Source organism: Cyprinodon tularosa, unplaced genomic scaffold (assembly GCF_016077235.1).
Source record: "Cyprinodon tularosa strain WSP-4 unplaced genomic scaffold, ASM1607723v1 ctg797, whole genome shotgun sequence".
Lineage (NCBI taxonomy): Eukaryota > Metazoa > Chordata > Actinopteri > Cyprinodontiformes > Cyprinodontidae > Cyprinodon > Cyprinodon tularosa.
This window is the reverse complement of record NW_024039559.1, coordinates 450,220-470,784: the sequence shown is the minus strand read 5'-3', so window position 1 is coordinate 470,784 and position 20,565 is coordinate 450,220. Positions and strand designations below refer to the sequence as shown.

The following is a 20,565-nucleotide window of genomic DNA, read 5'->3' as shown; positions in this document are numbered from 1 at the left end:
GAGAAAAAAGTCAGAATTGTGAGATAAAAGTCAGAATTGTGAGAAAAAAGTCAGAATTGTGAGAAAAAAGTCAAAATTCTGAGATAAAAGTCAGAATTCTGAGATAAAAGTCAGAATTCTGAGATAAAAGTCAGAATTGTGAGAAAAAAGTCAGAATTGTGAGAAAATAGTCAGAATTCTGAGATAAAAGTCAGAATTGTGAGATAAAAGTCAGAATTGTGAGAAAAAAGTCAGAATTCTGAGAAAAAAGTCAGAATTCTGAGAAAAAAGTCAGAATTCTTACTTTTTTCCCATATTTAACTGAAATAAAATTTTAATATCTGTTTTTTTTTCAGTGGCCCTAATCCTCTTCCGTACGAAACAGATCCTTCCATGACGACTGCGATATTCTGCTATAACATGTTCAGTGAAGAATAAAATAACAGCCATCTTTCATAAACATAACACATCTCAATTTTCACTATTAGTAGGTTGGAATTGAGGCAGAATGAACTTGATTGTAATATTTTAAGCACGCTAAATTCATTAAATCATCATGAGCGTATTAGATCCGTTGATTATTCCTTGCTGACCGGACTTCTCCTTGAATTCTTCTTTCATCAGAAGTTAATTATAATCAGATTTTGAACATCATACAAAACCATTGCGTAGAGCAATAAGCTTTATTACCCGTTTATTTCTGCCAGATTGATAAAGAGCTAGTTCTGCATTTCTTTTAATCACCGTTATGTCTTTACCCTGACAATTAAGCAAAGTATATTAAGAAGTGCCTTTGTGTGAAAGAGATTTTATTAATAAAAAACAGTAAATAATTCAATCAAGTCTTTATATAGAGTATGCACAATTCTTATTACAAGTTACAAGCATTGATCAAATGGTTAAAACAGGAATGTTCTCTACCGCAGTCATTTGTTTCAAACTCATAAAGTAAAACAGAAATGCAAAAACAAACTATTCGACAAAAGGAGGCAAAGAAAACAGAACATTAAGCTTTAATTCACAAATATTTTCACACAGCTTTAAAATATAAACAGATGGAAACAGACATATTCTTCACAACAACACAGTAATGGACGGATTAAATTGGAGTGCAGACAAATGTGAAATTAAGAGTTTTAGTTTTAGACGTGAAGACCGTAATGCTGATTGTGGAGGACCGTTTTGTTTCTGCCTCAGCCCAGTTGGAGCAGTTTGAGCAGAGAGGGACTGAAAACCACACAAACAGGGAGAAAAGCATAAGAACTATTTTAAAAAGCCTCAGGAATAAACAGGATAGGGGTGAATAAGCAATGTTTGCAAATGTCTGACAAAAGGGAGTTCCCTCTGCACTTTTTCCACATGTCTCGCATATAAATGGTTTCTCACCTGTATGGGTTCTGCCTGCGTTATTTAACCTGGATGAAGAAAATAGGAGCAAAAAAGTCAGCTGTGTGAAATGCTGCCTGTAGCCCTTAAATTCTTCAATTCTGCTGCAATTAACTCCAACGTGTGCTTCGTTTTGCAATGTTTTATGGAAACAAAAGCTCAGCCGCTAAAATGAAACATGCAGAGATTCATAATCACAATAATCAGAGGGACAAGATCTGAGCAAGTTAGCAGACTGAAAAAGAAGCTTTAAATCCCACCTTGTTTATCTATTTTAGATATTACATACAATGGATCTGTTTCGTTCTGCTATATTTAGGATTTTTTTATTCATTTATGCATTTTTTTTGGCTTAGAAAACATGTAAATTGTTCATCCGGGTCAATTTGCATGTTTTCTAAGCCAAAAAAGAGGCTTTGTTTTCTGGTCCACTCTATAAAGCCTGGAGCTCAACATTATTTCTGACATTTTGAATTGAAAAAGCTTCCTGGATGGGAGACGAAACGTCTTCAAACTTGGAAACAAAGTCCAGGGTATTGTTGTTTTTTTGGGGAAAACTACCATAGTTGATTAACTTGGGGTTTATTTTGCCAATAACATTTTTGTTGCTTTAAGACGACGTCATTTGGGCTGATATTCACAGAAAAATATCAATATCAAACAGAAACAAAAAAAACAACCAAATAACCAAAACTAATACTTCAAAACACGTTCACTAAGAGGAATATTAAAAGTGATTGAGTGACTTTTCATTGCCTCATATTTTTGCATAGAGCGAAGTACCAGAAATTGTTTAAACTTTTAAAATTTTGAATCTGAGCCTTAAAAATCAAAATCCAGGTTTATATTTGGTGGGACTGTGAGGTACGCGTGGGAAACCAGTTATTTTTAGCCGCCATGCCCCTCAACACAGCCTGATTTTCCAGATTGCACTGCTATGAAAGGTTTTAATTACACAGACAGTTCCACACAGAAATACACAGTGAATGAGTGAGAGCTCCTAGTGGTGATTCATATTTACATAAAGGTTTTTCACATGTGTGGATTATGATGTAAACTTCTACATTATCAATCCGAACCACACATTTACCATGTCTTACAAGGAAGTGGAGTCTAACCTGTAGGTTTTACCATGAAATTTAAATGAATAGACTGAACAAACCTTTTTCCACATGTAATACATATAAAAGGTTTCTCTCCAGTGAGGATCTGATATGAGCAATTAAACTACTATTTTGTGAAAACTATTTTCCACGTCTTGAACGTAAAAGGTTTCCCTCCAGTGTGGGTTCTTAAATGAGTATTTAAATGACCATTTCCAGGAAAACATTTCCCACAAGTCTTGCATGTAAAAGGTCTCTCAACAGTGTGGGCTCTGATGGGAAAATTTAAATTCCTAATTTGAGAAGAACATTTTGTCTTGCATGTTAAAGGTTTCTCACTAGTGTGGGTTTTAAAAATTAAAATGACTAGACTGCATAAAACTTTTTCCACATGTGCTGCTTATACAGGGTTTCTCTCCAGTGTGGGTTCTTAGATGAGTATTTAAACTGCTATTTTGAGAGAAACTTTTCCCACATGTCTTACACGTAAAAGGTTTCTCTCCGGTGTGGGTTCTTAAATGAGTGTTTAAATTACCATTTCGAGAAAAACATTTCCCACAAGTCTTACATGTAAAAGGTCTCTCGCCAGTGTGGGTTCTAATGTGAATATTTAAATTTCTTCTCCTAGAGAAACTTCTTCCACATGTCTGACATGAAAATGGTTTCTCACCAGTGTGGGTTCTTGTGTGACTATTTAGACTACTTGTATGTGAAAAGCTTTTTCCACATGTCTTGCATAAAAAAGGTTTTTCACCAGTGTGGGTTCTGATGTGATCACTTAAACGACTTTTTTTAGAAAAACTTTTCCCACAAGTCTTGCATGGAAAAGGTTTTACACCACTGTGGGTTTTGATGTGAACATTTAAACTACTACTCTGAGAAAAATTCTTCCCACACATCTCGCATGTAAAAGGTTTCTCACCAGTGTGGGTTCTGATGTGGTTATGTAAATGCCTCATCTGAGAGAAACTTTTTTTACATGTCTTACACGGAAAAACTTTCCCACACTTGTGCTTTTTGAGGTGAAGATTAAAATTGGCAATTTGAGAGAAACTCTTCCCACATATCTTGCATTTATAAGGTTTATCACCACTGTGGGTTTCAATGTGAACATTTAAGTGACTTATCCGAGAAAAACGTTTCCCACATTTCTCACATGTAAAAGGTTTCTCACCAGTGTGGGTTTTGATGTGAACATTTAAACAACTTCTCACAGCAAAACTTTTTCCACATGTCTCGCATATAAATGGTTTCTCACCTGTATGGGTTCTGATGTGAACGTTTAGACCACCTGTATGACAAAAACCTTTTCCACATATCTTGCATGTGAAAGGTTTCTCACCAGTGTGGGTTCTGATGTGAACATTTAAATGACTTATCTGAGAGAAACTTTTCCCGCACATCTTGCATGTAAAAGGTTTCTCACCGGTGTGCGTTCTGTTGTGAACATTTAATTCACTACTACAAACAAAACCTTTTCCACATGTTTTGCATGTGAAAGGTTTTTCACCAGTGTGGGTTCTGATGTGAGCGTGTAAATGACTATTCTGAGAAAAACATTTTCCACATGTCTCGCATGCAAAAGGTTTCTCACCTGTGTGGGTTCTGTTGTGAACATTTAAATCATTAATACAAGGGAAACCTTTCCCACATGTTTTGCATATAAAAGGTTTCTTACCAGTGTGGGTTTTGATGTGAACATTTAAACTACTTCTCCGAAAAAAACCTTTTCCACACGTCTTGCATGGAAAAGGTTTCTCCCCAGTGTGGGCTCTGTAATGTTGTTTCAAGTTATATTTATTCTTATAAAATTTTCCACAAATATCACATTTGAAAGAAGTATTGTTTCGTTCAGTTTGAGAGTTATTCTCTGACAGAGTGGAGCATCTTCCTTGCTGATCTTGTGTCTCAACTAAAGGAGAGATATGAAAGGAATGCTGCTGAATTCCTGGTTCTGTTTCAATCAAATCCACTTCCTGATGGCTAAAAGTCTCCATAAAAGTGAAGGATTGCTTGTGGTGAAGCTGCTCTTCCTCCTGACTGCAATGCAGATCCTTCTGGTCCTCTCTATGTGGTAAATATTCAGTCTGCTGTAAAGAATCTGGTTCCTCCTTTAGTTTAAATGGTGGAGATGCTTGTTCATCCTCTTCTTTAATCCATGGAGTTCCTGTTTCATGATGTTTTTCAATCAGTGGCAACTCTGGTTCCTCCTGTTCCTCTTTAGCACATGTTACCTGAAGTTCCTCATTTTCTTCTTTAATAATTCGGGGCTCTGGCTCTTCATCTTTAACCCATGGAGGTTCTTGTTCATCCTGTTTTTCACTCAGTTCCATCTCTAACTCCTTATGCTCCTCTTTAACCCATGTGGCCTGGGGTTCCTCATTTTCTTCTTTAATAAGCAGGGGCTCTGGGTGTTCATCTTTAATCCACGAAGGTCCCGGTTCGCCCAGTTTAGCTGGAGCAGATCGATTATCTGGTTCCATCTGATCTTCAGTGTATTGAGGCATGACTTCCGTCGGGTCAGAACTGGACCTCCTTCCTTGGTAACAGAGCTGTCGGATGGTCAAAGTTTCTTCTTCATTTGAGACATGTGAGTCTTTGAGTTCTGTAAACGAGAAAAATAGATCACGATTATAATTCAATTAACATCATTCCCATCCCAGTCTCAGAGCTCTGGCTGAGAAATTATAGTTATAATTTAATTTCAATTTCATTAAAAATGATTTAAATGTAATGAAACGTGCAAACATTAGATGTGGAGTGGTGTTCTAGTGTTAGGGCAGAGAGCTTGGAATCCTGAGGTTCTGACTTCGACCCCACTCCCCACAGACTGCCACTCTGGGTCCCTGAGTAAGACCCTTAAACCCACACTGCTCCCCAGGCGCCGCACAATGGCAGCCCACTGCTCCCCAAGGGGATGGGTTAAATGCAGAGGTAACTTTCTCTAATGTGTTCAATTATTATTTGTAAATGGCACTAAATGTTATTAGAACTGGGTAAATTAACAAGTGAGCAAAGAGCTTTATTGGCATGTGTTAGAAAGAAAATAAATGTTTAAAACAGTCTAGGGTGACTGAGTGAGAGAATTTGGAGGATAGATTTTTAATATACATTAATTCCACTTTCCTGGGTACCACTATGGATCCTGGTCTAACCTGGGCCTTAGTTTGGGAAATGCTAAGCAGCAGAAAGATATGTTTTAGCATAACTGTCTCAAGCTCAAAAGGAAACGGGAGGAAGATTTAGCTAAAAACATCATGGCCAAAAGCTATCTACGATGCGCAGGTGCAGCATGAAGAGGAAATAAAGTTTTTTTTAAACTGCTTACTTTGTTGCCAGTTCTTCCCTGGGAGGTTTTCCATCCTAAAAAATATCTTTTTTATTTAACTCCAAAATTAAGAGAGGAATAAAAAACAAAAAAGGAGAGGGCAAGAGAGAGAAAACAACAACCAGGAAGACCAAAAGGTGGAAAATGGAAACCACATATTAATCTGAGGTTTGATTAGCAGAACATAAGACTTTTAGTCATTACGTAATAATTAGTTTTGCACCAATACAGATACCAGTATCGGGCGGGGCCCTGATCAAGCAATAAAATAGTGGTATTGGTATCGGCGAGTACCAACAAATAGGCCACCAATACCATTTTGAGAACCAAAAGTTTCTTCAACTATTTTCACCCATTCCAGGTAGGCAATAAAAAGTTCTACTGGATTCACTTTGTTTTAGTCTTTTTCCTGCTTCACAAAGGTAGGCAGCAGCTTGACATGAAGCCATGATGGCAATTATTTTACATCTAAGTATTATGCAGTTCTTCATATATACACACACATCAATTTCAAACAGACGGTATCAGCCGATACTGCACAGCCAGGTATCGGTATCTGGGCCAAAAAATGGCATTGGTGCAATACTACTAATAATTCCTAGCCTGGGTGCCATTCTGAACTTAGTCCCGCCCACAAGGTTTGAGGTCGGGAAGTTCGGTCTGGCATTGCTCAGTAGTAGCGTGAGTATGCTAGCACAATATCTGGCGGGCCAATCAAACTGTCAGGGCGGGCTTTATACGATGATGGACAGATGATCAACAATAACGTAATCAACCACGTGACCAAAGCGCGCTTGGGTGACAACAACAATGGCTGCCGCTGGAGAGTTGAGGTGAGTAGATTCTGCTATTAGGTCTGTTCTAGAAGATATCGACAGCAAATTAATTTTAAAAGAGGAACAGAGAAACGCGATCAAGTCTCATCTTCTTATTCTAGGCGTGAAACTGCACGCTTTGAGTTTTGTGGACAACAACTATGCGTCGCTTAACATACGTCACGCACTCCGTTGCTCTTATTGGTTGTAGGTCTATCCAATTGAGTGCAGAGGCATTTTTTTTCCTGGTTCGTTCGAAACACGCCCCATAATCACAGCTCTATGGAGCAGCATCAGACTCATTCTGACTAGAATTGAGTAGGACTACGTCAGGCTAAATAATGCCCGCCAGAATGTATAAATTTCCCAATTCTCAAGCGTATAAGGAGGAAATTTATTTATTATTCAGAAAATAGAGATGACTTAAATGGAGACCAGATCTTACCCTTTGTTTTTTTAAATCGGTAAATGGGGACCTTTTTGTACAGAATAAAAATAGCATTTATATTGGCAGCAGACAACTCTAAATGTATATTTGTGAAAAAGACACTTGAATCAATGTGTAAATATGATCAAATAAAATGTTGATAAAGCATTTTCAAACTCAATTTAACTTTATAGAGTCGATGTTAATAGACAACAACATTGTGATGATGGTCACTATTCATGCAGAATGCAGTCACTGTGTGAAATGGCCCAGGTTCTATAAAACAAGGTTGTAACTTAGAAAAAATAGATTAAAAAATAGGCTCTACTGGTGTAGAGCTCAGGGTCAAGTCAGGGATGTTTAGTATTATCTAGTGCTGCAACTAACAATTATTTTGCAAATCGATTAATCTATCGATTATTTTTTTCGAATAATTGATTGATAATTGGATAGCCAAGGATTCCATAAAGGAGATTTTTACTGGGGCGTGCAGGTTGGCGCAGTAGTTAGCGCGCACAACCCATATACGGAGGCCAAAAGGCCAATGTATGCTTCTGACGCAAAGCCTCTGCAACTGTCAAATCTGTCTCTGTGTGTGACCACGCCCCCCGCGCAGAGGTTCTGCAACCGTCGTCGCACACCTTAAAAAAATCCTGACTACACGTCGGACGGTTGCAAACCCGCGCAGACATCAAGCGGAAGTGCGCAGACAGAAAGCAGCTGTGATTGGTCCTTGGGTTGCCTTTGAGGCTGTCTGTGTGGTCGTCCTTCTCGATTCAGTGCCGGGGCGCGCCATTTTTAAAAACCGAGGAACAATGGACGGCTATGGCAAAAGGTTAAGGGAGGAGGTTCGGAAGTACAACCACTTGTACGATGCCTAATAGACTATCCGCCGAAGTTCTTGTGAGTTCTGGAATAGGCTCCCCCTTGCACTATAGCGGGAAACTGCCTAGAAATTGGAGACCGACGGTGCAGAAGAATACCAGCAAAACTGGTTAACAACCAGACCCAAGCGACATTTGATGTGTGCGTCCGCAGAAGTCTAATCCGCCCTTTAGTCCTCAACGCGGGCGACCCGGGTTTGAATCCGACCTGTGGTCGTTTGCCGCATGTCTCTCCCTCTCTCTTATTCCCCCTTTCCTGTCAGCCTACTGTAGAAAAAAACAAGCCACTAGTGCCATAAAGACTCAAAAAAATGACGAAAATGTTTATTTTTATCTTAAATGCAAAAATTGTTTTTTTAGTTTTTACAATCTTGTTATAATTCCCACTCTAAGTGGGTCGCTCTGTCAGCTGAAGGCATGTTTTAGAGCCTCAATACTCCAATTAACGATTAATCGATTACTAAATTAGTCAACAATAATTTTAATAACCGATTTATCAGATTAATTGTTTCAGCCCTAGTATTGGTCAGATAGAATCACTCCAAATAAACAAAATGAACAAAAATAGATTTTTAAATTATTTGAAATTAGCTTATTTTATTGCTTTTGAAGTTGAACAACCTCTCAATATGTAACCTAATGTAGAAATCAGGAGAGGCTTTATTTTTAAAGCTCCACATCCGGATTATAATCGTTTAGAAGCATCTATGGGTTCCCTACTGTCAGCCTGAAGCAAAATCAGTAACTGGAAACAGTACAGTAGGTTTCTTACAAAAACGGACAGCAAATTAGATTAAAGCTAATAATTTTTCAAATTTTAAGAAGCTTTAATTTTTTAATTTCACACCAGATCTTGATATTTGCTGAGAAGATTCAAGGGGTGCCATACTGTCACCCTGAAGTGAAATCAGTAACTGGAAACAGAGTTTTTAGGTAAAATAAAGCTGCATTCTGGTATAAAAGTGCACAAATTAACCATGTAATATAATAGAAAAAAAAAACATTATAATTCTCATATATCCATATCCACAGAAACATAAGAAATTGGCTACTTTTTAGACCAAAGGGGGGTAAATTTAAATAATTATTGTTAATGAAGGTAAAACTTGTGGGTTTTATTTTGAAAAGCCAGCGTTGGTACCGTATTCCATAGTGTATGCGCGACCCATAAAAAGCCAGTGATGGCTTGACGGTCGTGGAGGCTGCCCGCCGCAGTGCATCGAGTCGAAGCGAGTCAACAGAGAGCAGCTGCCCTAAAACCAGTCACTCTGTAGCGGCCCAAACATGAGGCTGCTGCCCCCTAAACCCGAAAGAACCAAACAATAACCCATCTTTTTAGTAGCTTCCTACCGTTTCCCGGGTGTTTTATCGGAGGCTGCCAGCAGTTTTCCAGCAGCCTGATGTTTTTTTCAGCTTCTGTGATGAGCTCATCAGCAGCTCTTGTTTGCAGAAATGTGGTAAAAATGTTCAGCTCCTGTCAGATGATCCAAATGATCAAGTCTTGTCTTGTTGTTGCGTTTAATGGCGGTTGGCAAACATCTTTTCGGTGCACATTACCGCCACCAACTGGTGAGGAGTGTGGATCAGAATGGCCCTATTCAAAAAGAAACATATTTATTTACCTATATCTATAATATTACTTTACAAATACTAAATCCTCCTAATTATTACTATTATTATTAAATATTTAAATAAATATTGACTTTTTTTAACTTTTTCATCAGAATATCTATCAAATCAAATCAAACTTTCTCCTTATTTACGTCTCAAACCAAATTCCTTCTTTCTTCTTACAAAACATCACTACATGTTCTGCTGTGTTGTCTAGTCCACGATATTCACATTTGCCTGACATGTTTCCCTATTTTGAATAATGTATTATTTAATCCTTTATGTCCAAATCTAAGTCTTAAAATAACCGTTTCCTCATTTCTCAGACTTTCCGTTATAAAACCATCTTCCTCTCCTTTCTTCTTCCCATTGTTTTTGCCACCTTCCCTTCATCCTTTGTTTAATGATACTTTTAACTTCTTACTTAGAATGGTTTTATTTTGTGATGTTTCCTTAGCAATCTTATCTGCAATTTTATTTCCATTAATCCCTATATATGCTGGAACCCAAATAAATATAACACTAATACCCATCATTTGAACTTGATATAAAACTTTATTATTTCAATTAAAATGTCTGATCTACTTTCCGAAAAATGATTTTATATGCTGATTAAAGCTGAACTCCAATCTGAATCTAATTGATCTTAATGGTCTCACTTCCTCTATCCATTGTAATGCTAATAATATTGCTAATAATTCTCCTGTATATACTGATAATTCATTGTTTATTCTCCCATTTACTTTGATATTGAAATCTGGAACATAAAATGTAATTCCTAGCCTATTACTCACACTCTTAGATGCATCTGTATATATTTGAATATAACCATAATTAATATTAACATATTCCTGTATCAGTTTATGATTAATATTGCCTTCCTTTTTATTTTCTAACCTTGTCAATTCCACTGTAGTTTCAGGTATGATGCAGGGAGGGACGGTACGGTGTATGGAAGCAAATCGTTACCATATTTCAAATGAAAAAGCGTTTCCAGAAATGCTTTTTCATTTTAAGAATGTGGCTGCATTGTTTGACTCATAAATTAAATTAGTAATCAATCATCCTATTTGCATTTTCTTCTTTAAAGGAATAGTACACCCAAAACATGATTAGCCTTCATTTTCTGCTCACCCCCATGCTGAACAACACTCTGGAGTACTTTTTTGATATCTCAAATGCATCTGGAGATCTGGGAGGCTTCTTGCTGTCTGCTGACATTCAAATAATGGAGGTCTATGGCGCCCGAGGCAGAAAGGTCCATAAAAGTCCACAAAAAACGTGTCAATATTCCTCCATACTGCTCGTCCAATGTATTCCAAGTGTCCTGAGTGGGTAGCGTCCATAATTTACTCGAAACGAAGTCATTTAGAATGTTTTTAGAGCATAAACAGTAGTGTATAGGATTTCCTAAAAGCGCGTTCACGAGTCTACGGAAACCGCGGCAGACCAAACCAGATGAAAGTGCGCATTCAGCTCGGCAAAGAACTCATGCTCTTCCTCAACACTGAAGTCCTCAGACATTTTTCTTTCGTTGTTTCTTTCTTTGCACAGGTAAACAGCACATTTCTTCTTCTACGCTTGCATTATCGGCAGAGCAGACGCTGAATGCGCACTTTCATCTGGTTTGGTCTGCCGCGGTTTCCGTAGACTCGTGAATTCGCAGGCGCGCGCTTTTAGGAAATCCTATACACTACTGTTTATGCTCTAAAAACATTCTAAATGACTTCGTTTTGAGTAAATTATGGACGCTACCCACTCAGGACACTTGGAATACATTGGACGAGCAGTATGGAGGAATATTGACACGTTTTTTGTGGACTTTTATGGACCTTTCTGCCTCGGGCGCCATAGACCTCCATTATTTGAATGTCAGCAGACAGCAAGAAGCCTCCCAGATCTCCAGATGCATTTGAGATATCAAAAAAGTACTCCAGAGTGTTGTTCAGCATGGGGGTGAGTAGAAAATGAAGGCTAATCATGTTTTGGGTGTACTATTCCTTTAAGGTAATTTAAAAAATCAGGACATTTCCTCACTTCCTAAAAAAAACCCGGGACGCCCGGGACAGGACGTGAAATACGGACGTTTGGTCACCCTAGAATATGAAGCTCACTAGGGAGTAAGGGAGTTTTTCCTCTCCACTGTCGCTACAAGCATGCTCCTTAGATAGAAAACTTTGAATCAATTTGCCTGGATGATTTGGTTGAACTGTAAATTGCCTTGAGATGAGGTGTGTTCCAACTGGCGCTATAGAAATAAACTGAACAGAATTGGAAAATCTGAATAACATTTCTAACAATTGACTCCTTTGGCTTCAATAGCCCAGAGTGACATGAGTTCATGGCTTAATGTTTAGATGTCTTCTTATAACTTGAAGCCTATATCATTGTTTTATACCATCAGCTGCAAACATTGAATGCTATATTTAAGGTTTTATTGTGAAAAATGACTATTTTACAGCTCAAATTTCCCTTTAAATGAAGGTCATGTGTCAGAGAAGATCATTGCAATAAAGGCTAGTTTTTCAAATCGATCATTTCATGTCATTTTTTATTATGAAACATAAGTGAAAAACAAAAAAACAGAACAGATTTGGTAGGAAACAGCTGAGATCAGATTTTTAAGCCACATCTCCCACCTTTGTGTGTTGAAGTGAAGCATGGTTCCTCACAGTTGGCGCCTTCTTATCCCACTAATCATCTCTCTAATGGATAATAACTCAAGGGACATTTATTTTTGAGTTACATCGGCTGATTTATGTAGTAAAATAAATTCATAGAAAATTAAATATTGGAAAAATAGATTTTTTTTTTCCCTCATGGTCACGGTGACTATTTCTGACCTAGTGCAGGAGAATCCGATGGCTTTTAAACGTGCATCTGCAACTGAAAAGAATAAAAAGTGCCTTACATGCACTTGGTATCATGCATCCAGACACTGCTGCTGTGTTTCTTTCACCCGACCATCAAAATGCCTTTATAGGGACACTGACGGGACGTCGTCTTGTTCGTCGGCTTTAAACGGACGCTAGTGAACGCCGCACTCTCGCTGTGCAGCTATTGACATGGAAGTTAGATAATTATACATGGAGACAGCGCCACGGATTATAAAGTTGCATCAAGACTGAAAGCTGAACACCTGCTGACGTTTACATGTGGTCCTCATGGTTTAGCAGGCGGGTGTGTCAGTGCTTCTAAATGTTGCGGTGTCATTTGTACATTTATCTCCATGTATTACGTGACATTTATGAAGTTTTTGAGTTCTCTAAATCAGTCTGTGGTCTCGATTCTCCCTTATCTATCTCGCTGGAGGGTAATTCCTCTGTGGTTGTGTGTAAATCAGCCCTGTGGGGTTGAGGATGAGCAGCCTGCGTCATCTGCTGTGTCCCGTTAGCGCACGCTACCGTACCCTCCGATTTGCTGAAACTGAACAGCTTCCCTGGACTGAATGTTCTGTTTGGGGATTGGGACCTTTCCTGGCCAACAGCGGGAGCCGAAGACATCGCCGCTGAGCCAGGCGTCGCCCCCGCCGCCGCTTCTTTTTTGACATCGGGGGATTTTAAGAACTTCAGAAATCCCGGGAGCTTCGCTTCGCCTCCCGTTGGGGACTGAGCCGGTGAGCGCGAGGTGCCGGAGGAGAACTTCCCTTGAAGAGGAATGATCTGTTTGAGCTTCATCACGTTGTTGTTCCCCAGCAGAGAGCTGGGCCGCTTTGGCTTGCTGCCCTGCGTTTTGTCGTGGTGGTGCTGGTGCTGCATGTCCGCCTTGTGGTAGTCGGCGTCATGACGAGCTTCGGCCTGCAGCTCGGCCTGACGGTGCAGCTCCTCTTCCTCCCGCCGCCGCCGGAGCTGCTGCTGGAAGTGATGCTGTGCCTGTAGCTCATGTTTCTGGAAGGAGAGACATTTAGTGGTAGAAAAAAAAACACCATTCAATAGGTTGAATAAAGAAAATCATCAACCAGTAAAGAAGACATTTTTTATGATAATCTGTTACTTTAAACAGAATTTTACACTGAAATAAAATGCGGTGTTTATTAAATAAAAAAAAAAGAAAAAGAAAAAAAAAAGAAAATTTGGTGTTTTTTATGTAGAGAACAACAATCAGTTTGGTATATAGACAATTTCCTGATTCACATATTTAATAAAACTGAACTGAGTGTCATCTCTTTTAGGACCTCAGTTTATTTCTACTTTATAATTATTATATCAGGAGTAACCAATTAAAAATCAGCGGGGTTAAAATAAGGAAAATCATCCACCAGTAAAGGTCCGGAGACATTTTTAATTATAATCTGTTACTTTAAACAGAATTTAACACTGAAATAAAATGAGGTTTTTATGCATCCATGATATACATTGGATTTTTAAATAAAAAATATATATTTAAAAAAATTGAAAAATCTTTCATATTTAAATCTAAAGTGTTTTTTTTAAGTAGAGAACAAGAATCGTTCAGTTTGGTTTATAGACAATTTCCTGATTCCCATATTTTCTCAAACACCTGAACTGATTGTTTGTCATTTTCTTTCTTTTTTCTGTCTTAATGTTGGCAGTGGGCTTTAGGCTGCCCTGCAAGGCTTTAAACCTGGGTTTAAATGGAGACTAAGCCATTCTCAAGCACATATCAAGGAGCTCATTTTGAGCCTGGATCCAGATTTATTGTTGATTCTGTTCATGGTGGAGAATCCTGCTTCACAGCAGCAGGTTGAGCCAAACATCCTCTAAATGTGCAGGGTCATCTTTGAGCACGCCATTTCACTTTTCTTTCACCAGTTCACCGCAGTTCTTCCAGCAGTCCACACTTTCTCTGCTCTCTTTTTCTCATGGTCTTCTCCTTCTTTCCCATCGCCCGGCTTGCCACAGGTTTGCCTGCTGGGTCTAAAAGTAGCAGCAGCAGCAACCCAGACTGACAGCTCATTGGCTCATTTGGATCACGTGCAGCCTGGAGCCGGACGCTCCGGGGGATTTACCGTATTAACAGGAGAAGAGGCGCAAGTGAAGTTAGACACTGCCGTCACTCAACATGCTGTAATTTATAAATGTTTTAAAAAAGGTTGGGTCCGGATTAGCCAGCAGGTGGGTCCGCTAATCCATGACCTCTGATATAGCGTAACGTTACCGACCACCCAAGCATATCTGGTACCTAAACCGGCTCTCTCCATCCAGCAGAGGAAATACTTTGATTGTTAGTTTTTACTGGATGGGTTTGTTGTAACAGTTATCAGGTGTTATTACCAGAGATGGCAAAAGTACTCACTTTCCGTACTTGAGTAAAAGTACAGATACTTGTGTTAAAAAATACTCAGGTAAAAGTGGAAGTACTGATTAAACTTCTTTACTCAAGTAAAAGTAACAAAGTACAGGCTTGTAAATTTACTTAAAGTATAAAAGTAAAAGTAGAAACCACTTTTTTCATGCCGTTGCCTACATTTTAAATGGATGTCTGCCAATAGGACTAGATCTCCGTTGTGTTCATTTTCAATCATCTCGTCGTCCATGCTACTATGCTAACGCCACCGCCACCAAGCTGCAATGATTTGCCGCCAATGAATCCCGCCGAATCTGTCGATTCATCTTGTAGTGGTGCGTCAAATACAACGTAGATTCCCATCCAATTAGATTGAATTTGGTATTGATGACGTGAAAAATAATAACGGTAACTCCATTGAAATGATTCAAAACTAAAGTAACGAGCCAATTTTTTAAAATGTAAGGAGTAGAAAGTACAGATATTTGTGTAAAAATGTAAGGAGTAGAAGTAAAAAGTCGCCATAAAAATAAGTAGTAAAGTAAAAATATCAGAAAAATCTACTTGAGTACAGTAACGAAGTATTTGTACTTCGTTACTTCCCATCTCTGGTTATTACTAACAGAAATCAGATCATCTAACAAGCGTATGCTTCTCTCCGTCCCATTTTCAGAGAAATGTTTACAGTGTTTGATCCTTTATTTTAGCTGACTCGACAATGGTGACAGAGGTTGATATGCCGACGCCATTCAGACAGAGAAGAATGTCACTATGCAGCTTACGTACAGTGGGCGCTGATTGGAAATGGACACTTCACTCACGCTCCGCGTGTTTCACGTATTGTGTGAAAAACATGTGACTACTATAGCCACTAGGTGGCAGTCTGACTCCATTTCGGCGTCCCATGAGTCAGAATTACATAGGTCGAGTAGCAGACTGGAAGCGGTGTCACGGATTGCGAGTTTATAGCGCAGAGGTTAAGCTGAGTGGTCTTTGGTTCAATAGACTGTGGGTTCAATCCCAGCTGTGGCCAAATTGCCTTAAATGTTTTTTTTTTTTTTATTATTATAATTATTATTGCTTTTTTATAAAGTAATGAAAGTTAGAATGTAAAGTAATGAAACCAGGTTTTCTATTTTTGAAACAACAATTGGAGTTATTCGTTGGACATTCACGCATGAGCCTGTATAAAAAGAGGAGCTGACCAGCTCCTTTAGTCAGAGACACCGTGTCTGTAAGTTTGTGGGCCTGCAGTCAACTGAAAAGCAGGTTTATTGGGGATCTTGGTGTGATATTGTTCTATTTTATTTTGTTTTTGATTAAAATAAAGTTAATGAATTAATTTAACATTGGGACTGCATAATCTTATTTCATGAAAATATTTATAGATAGATTGATAGTAGTTATAGATACACCTCCGATCTTATCTGAGAACTGTTATTTCTATTTATCTGCATCGCTATTATTTAATGAAAAATAAAATTAATTAAGTTGGAGCCGGGGATACGGACTGTAGCGCAACCAGAGAAAGGCGACAGAGGCAGTGCTGCGGCTGGTGATGTTGAAATTAAAATCATATCCAAAGTTGATTCCTCATTAAGATAAGCCAAAGTTATTCAAAAGGGTATGTAAGAAAATATATTTTCTTTAGTTTTGTAAAATATAAGTGCCGTTGAAAGCTTTGTTTTTGTGTGTTACTTTCTTGCCGTGCAATACGTGACACCCTGCTACTTGACCAGACTGGGAGGGCTGTCACGTGTTGCGAACTTATAGCGCAGTGGTTAAGCTGAGTGGTCTCTAGATCAACAGCTCGTGGGTTCAATCCCAACTGTGGCCGAGTTGCCTTAAATGTTTTTTTTTTTTTACAAAGCATCTTAATGCACCTTTTTCCTCCCTGTTTGCACCTCCAGTAACTTCTATGCCAATATGTGACGAGTGAATTTCTCCGCTGTGAGATCAATAAAGCTCATCTAATCACATCTACTCCAATCTAAATAAATAAATAAATATACACATGTTCAATAAATAAATAAGCATTCAATTAATTACCCCCAATAAATGGTGAAATGATATGTTCTCATAATAAATCATTTATTTAAAAAATGCTGTTATGTTCCTTTTTTTTAATTCCTTTTAAAATGCTTAACTATTTTTATTCTTTTATTTTCTTTCAAAAAATCACTAGATAACCACAAAAAAAAAAAAAAAAATCTGTAAATGAATTGTCTTGACAAATAAAAACATTTAGAAAATTTAAAAACTGTAAAATAATAGGAAATAAAATATGACTAGAAAGGATTCACAAAAAACTGAATTTTAAGTATTAAAAAATTAAATATATAAATGTTAAAGTATTGCAATTGTTTCCAAATTAATTTTTCTTTGCACCAACCAAAGGGGAAAAAATAGAAAAAAAGCATCTGAATTTTCTTTTTTTTTTTTTTTTCTTTTTTTTTTTTTTTTTGTGGGTATCTGCTGCGGACATACTGTAAGTGGACTGGTCATGTTATTGTCCGACTGATGTGTGGGTTATACAGGCCAAACATCTTCCCTTGCCAACCCAAATAATGAAATCCGTTTTTTTTTGTTTTTTTTTTATCTTGACGAAAACCAGAAATATGGTCTGCCTGCATTCATCAACAACTTATGTTTGTGAGACCCCCTACCCCTCAGGACCCCCGCCTAATCAATGCAAAAAATAACGACAAATGGCTTTAGCAGGTTATTCAGAGTTGACGCGGTACTTTGCAGACAACTTACTCTCTTGTTCTCTGACAATAGAATTCAACCACCACCATTTACAGAGACCCCCTCCCCCTCACAGCTCAACTTTGTGGTTTCAACACTGCAGCGAAAGTTTCCTGATATGGGGAAGAGTGACTTGAAGGACTGCATTTATAAGATCAACGAATTTCTCCGTACAACACGCAAATCATCCCAACGACTCTCAATGTAAACCTGTTCAGTATTCATCACAATAAACACATTTTCCCACATGCTCTTTTCCCACTTTGTGTTGTTTTAAAATCTAATCTGAAATATAGAAATAGAAATTATAGAAACAAAATGTTTCACAGCAGTTTTTTCAGGAACAGAATCAGGTTTATTGACATTGTCAGAGAAGGAGTTCACAAACTAGGGATTTTTTTATGGTACAATCGTGCAAGATGACACATATAAGGGTAAATAGAATTATAAAAATATCTAAACACTGTGGCAATATATAAGCAATATCTATACCGTATATCCAGGTCTGGGACGAATTTTAGCAGGGGCTTACCGGGGCTGCAGCCCGGGGCCCCGGCATTCCCGTAGGATTTATATTTTTGTGAATGGATAGTGTTAGAATTTACCGTATTTTCACGACTATAAGCGCACATAAACGTCTTTTTATCCCTTGAAATGTGCGGTGCTCCCTTTGGTAAGGAGACCAGGTGGGGTTTTTTTCCACTCATCAACATCGCTTTTGATGCAGAAGCAGCGAGTTTAAAAATAAAATAGGGAGCACCGATTGTACCATAAAAAAATCCTTAGTTTGTGAACTCCTTCTCTGACAATGTCAATAAACCTGATTCTGTTCCTGAAAAAACTGCTGTGAAACATTTTGTTTCTATAATTTCTATTTCTATATTTCAGATTAGATTTTAAAACAACACAAAGTGGGAAAAGAGCATGTGGGAAAATGTGTTTATTGTGATGAATACTGAACAGGTTTACATTGAGAGTCGTTGGGATGATTTGCGTGTTGTACGGAGAAATTCGTTGATCTTATCAATGCAGTCCTTCAAGTCACTCTTCCCCAGTGGCGGCCGGCCCATAGGGGGCGCTGGGGCACCGCCCTCCCTGATAAGAAGAGAGAAACGTAAAATATATTTTTAGAAATTAACTCATAAATGTCAGTTTTACTCTCTAGACTGTGTACATATAAGCAAAACAAATTATATAAACTACATTTCCCTATCTACTGTCATTAATTTGTGGATTTCCACAGACAGACTCCTACCGTCTCTGTTCTGGGGGCGCTTATCAGACTGACCCACATTTGCAGAGAATCTGTCAATCATGTACTATTGCTAGGTGAATTTAATGGCCAATCAGCGTCTCGGAACTTTATGGTATTGGGGCGCTGAAAATACTGCGCTTTAACAGGCTTCTGCACCCAAGCGCAGGTGCAGACAATTAGAGGGAAGATGGCGAATGTAACGAGCGAGATGCAGCTTCCACCAAATTCGGTGAGATCCTTATTTATCTACCCGTTTGCCAGAAGAATATCCCTGTTGTAGGATATGAACATTTCATGTCATGGTTATTGTGACTGTGACGAATCCACCTCGTCGCTTAAAACAACCTCTCTAACTTTGCGCACCACACACACATTCCTGTTATACTGTGTTTGTGAGGACCAATACACTCGCGCTGAGACCAGTAGCTCCATGAACTTAAAACACACAAGCTGTTCCTGGTTACCTGCTGGCGTATTGAGGGTGCACACTTAATATTTCAGTGGGGTTAGCCGTGTGTGTGTGTGGGGGGGGTGTGTGTGTGTGTGTGTGTGTGTGTGTGTGGGTGTGGGTGTGTACGTGTTTATGCTACGGGGACTTGTCATCTTCAGTCTGGCTGCGTCTTTGCTGGGTTCAAACCCAGTTTGGTGTAATTGAATAAGTCAATGAATCTGTGTAAAAGAATTAAGTTGTAAAAATTATTTGTTTTTGTACATCGATTGTTTGTGGAGGTAATATATGGACAAAACTGATTAATGAGAAGAAATCAGAAATAAGAGAGCCTGATGTGAGGGGCTTAAACTATTTAATGAGGGCTGTGGGAAGAAAAGCGGCAATTTTTGTTTTCTGTTTCTTTGTTACATTGCTGGTAACTGGAGGGAGGCTGAGGCCCAGAGTATCTTGTATGTTTAGTTTCTTTTGCACCCTGTTTTGAGTTTTTGAGCTCAATAAATCACCAACACCGGTAACCCGACTGAGACTGGATTCTTGGAGGCCAAAGAACCCCGTCACAGTGACCCAAATCATCACTGTTACTGTTATTATATAGTAAATTAAATCATTACTGTTAAATTGTATGTATTGTCCAATTGTTTATTTGAATTCTTATTCCGGATTAGTTGGAGACATACACTAGGCTATATCAGCCCCACCAAAAATATTTTTCACCAGCCGCCACTGCTCTTCCCCATATCAGGAAACTTTCGCTGCAGTATTGAAACCACAAAGTTGAGCTGTGAGGGGGAGGGGGTCTCTGTAAATGGTGGTGGTTGAATTCTATTGTCAGAGAACAAGAGAGTAAGTTGTCTGCAAAGTACCGCGTCAACTCTGAATAACCTGCTAAAGCCATTTGTCGTTATTTTTTGCATTGATTAGGCGGGGGTCCTGAGGGGTAGGGGGTCTCACAAACATAAGTTGTTGATGAATGCAGGCAGACCATATTTCTGGTTTTCGTCAAGATAAAAAAAAAAAAAAAAAACGGATTTCATTATTTGGGTTGGCAAGGGAAGATGTTTGGCCTGTATAACCCACACATCAGTCGGACAATAACATGACCAGTCCACTTACAGTATGTCCGCAGCAGATACCCACAAAAAAAAAAAAAAAAAAAAAAAAAGAAAATTCAGATGCTTTTTTTCTATTTTTTCCCCTTTGGTTGGTGCAAAGAAAAATTAATTTGGAAACAATTGCAATACTTTAACATTTATATATTTAAATTTTTAATACTTAAAATTCAGTTTTTTGTGAATCCTTTCTAGTCATATTTTATTTCCTATTATTTTACA

General features: G+C 38.3%; 2 protein-coding genes across 5 annotated transcripts in view; both read right to left on the bottom strand.

The window, feature by feature from the left end:
* Positions 1 to 1,861: 1,861 nt before the first annotated feature.
* On the bottom strand, positions 1,862 to 9,463 carry LOC119773997 (oocyte zinc finger protein XlCOF6-like). Its single transcript, XM_038271252.1, has 2 exons — positions 9,273 to 9,463; positions 1,862 to 5,073 (listed from the first exon to the last, which is right to left on the bottom strand). Exon 2 carries the CDS (start codon positions 4,973 to 4,975, stop codon positions 2,819 to 2,821), a length of 2,157 nt encoding a protein of 718 aa, XP_038127180.1. The 5' UTR covers positions 4,976 to 5,073; positions 9,273 to 9,463; the 3' UTR covers positions 1,862 to 2,818.
* Positions 9,464 to 12,066: 2,603 nt separating this feature from the next.
* ano8a (anoctamin 8a) overlaps positions 12,067 to 20,565 on the bottom strand; it is a 49,303-nt gene continuing 40,804 nt past the window's right edge. For 3 of the 4 annotated variants that reach the window (XM_038271250.1, XM_038271248.1, XM_038271251.1), the window contains one exon: positions 12,067 to 13,420. In XM_038271250.1, the coding sequence (XP_038127178.1) occupies positions 12,779 to 13,420 (642 nt within the window). In that variant the 3' untranslated portion in view covers positions 12,067 to 12,778. The remainder of the gene's footprint in view (positions 13,421 to 20,565) is intronic. The other variant, XM_038271249.1, reaches the window with a different exon arrangement.

What these genes read in the sequence shown, in the direction of transcription:
- LOC119773997 (XM_038271252.1), bottom strand. Translation starts at nt 4,975, where the DNA reads ATGCCTCAATACACTGAAGATCAGATGGAACCAGATAATCGATCTGCT.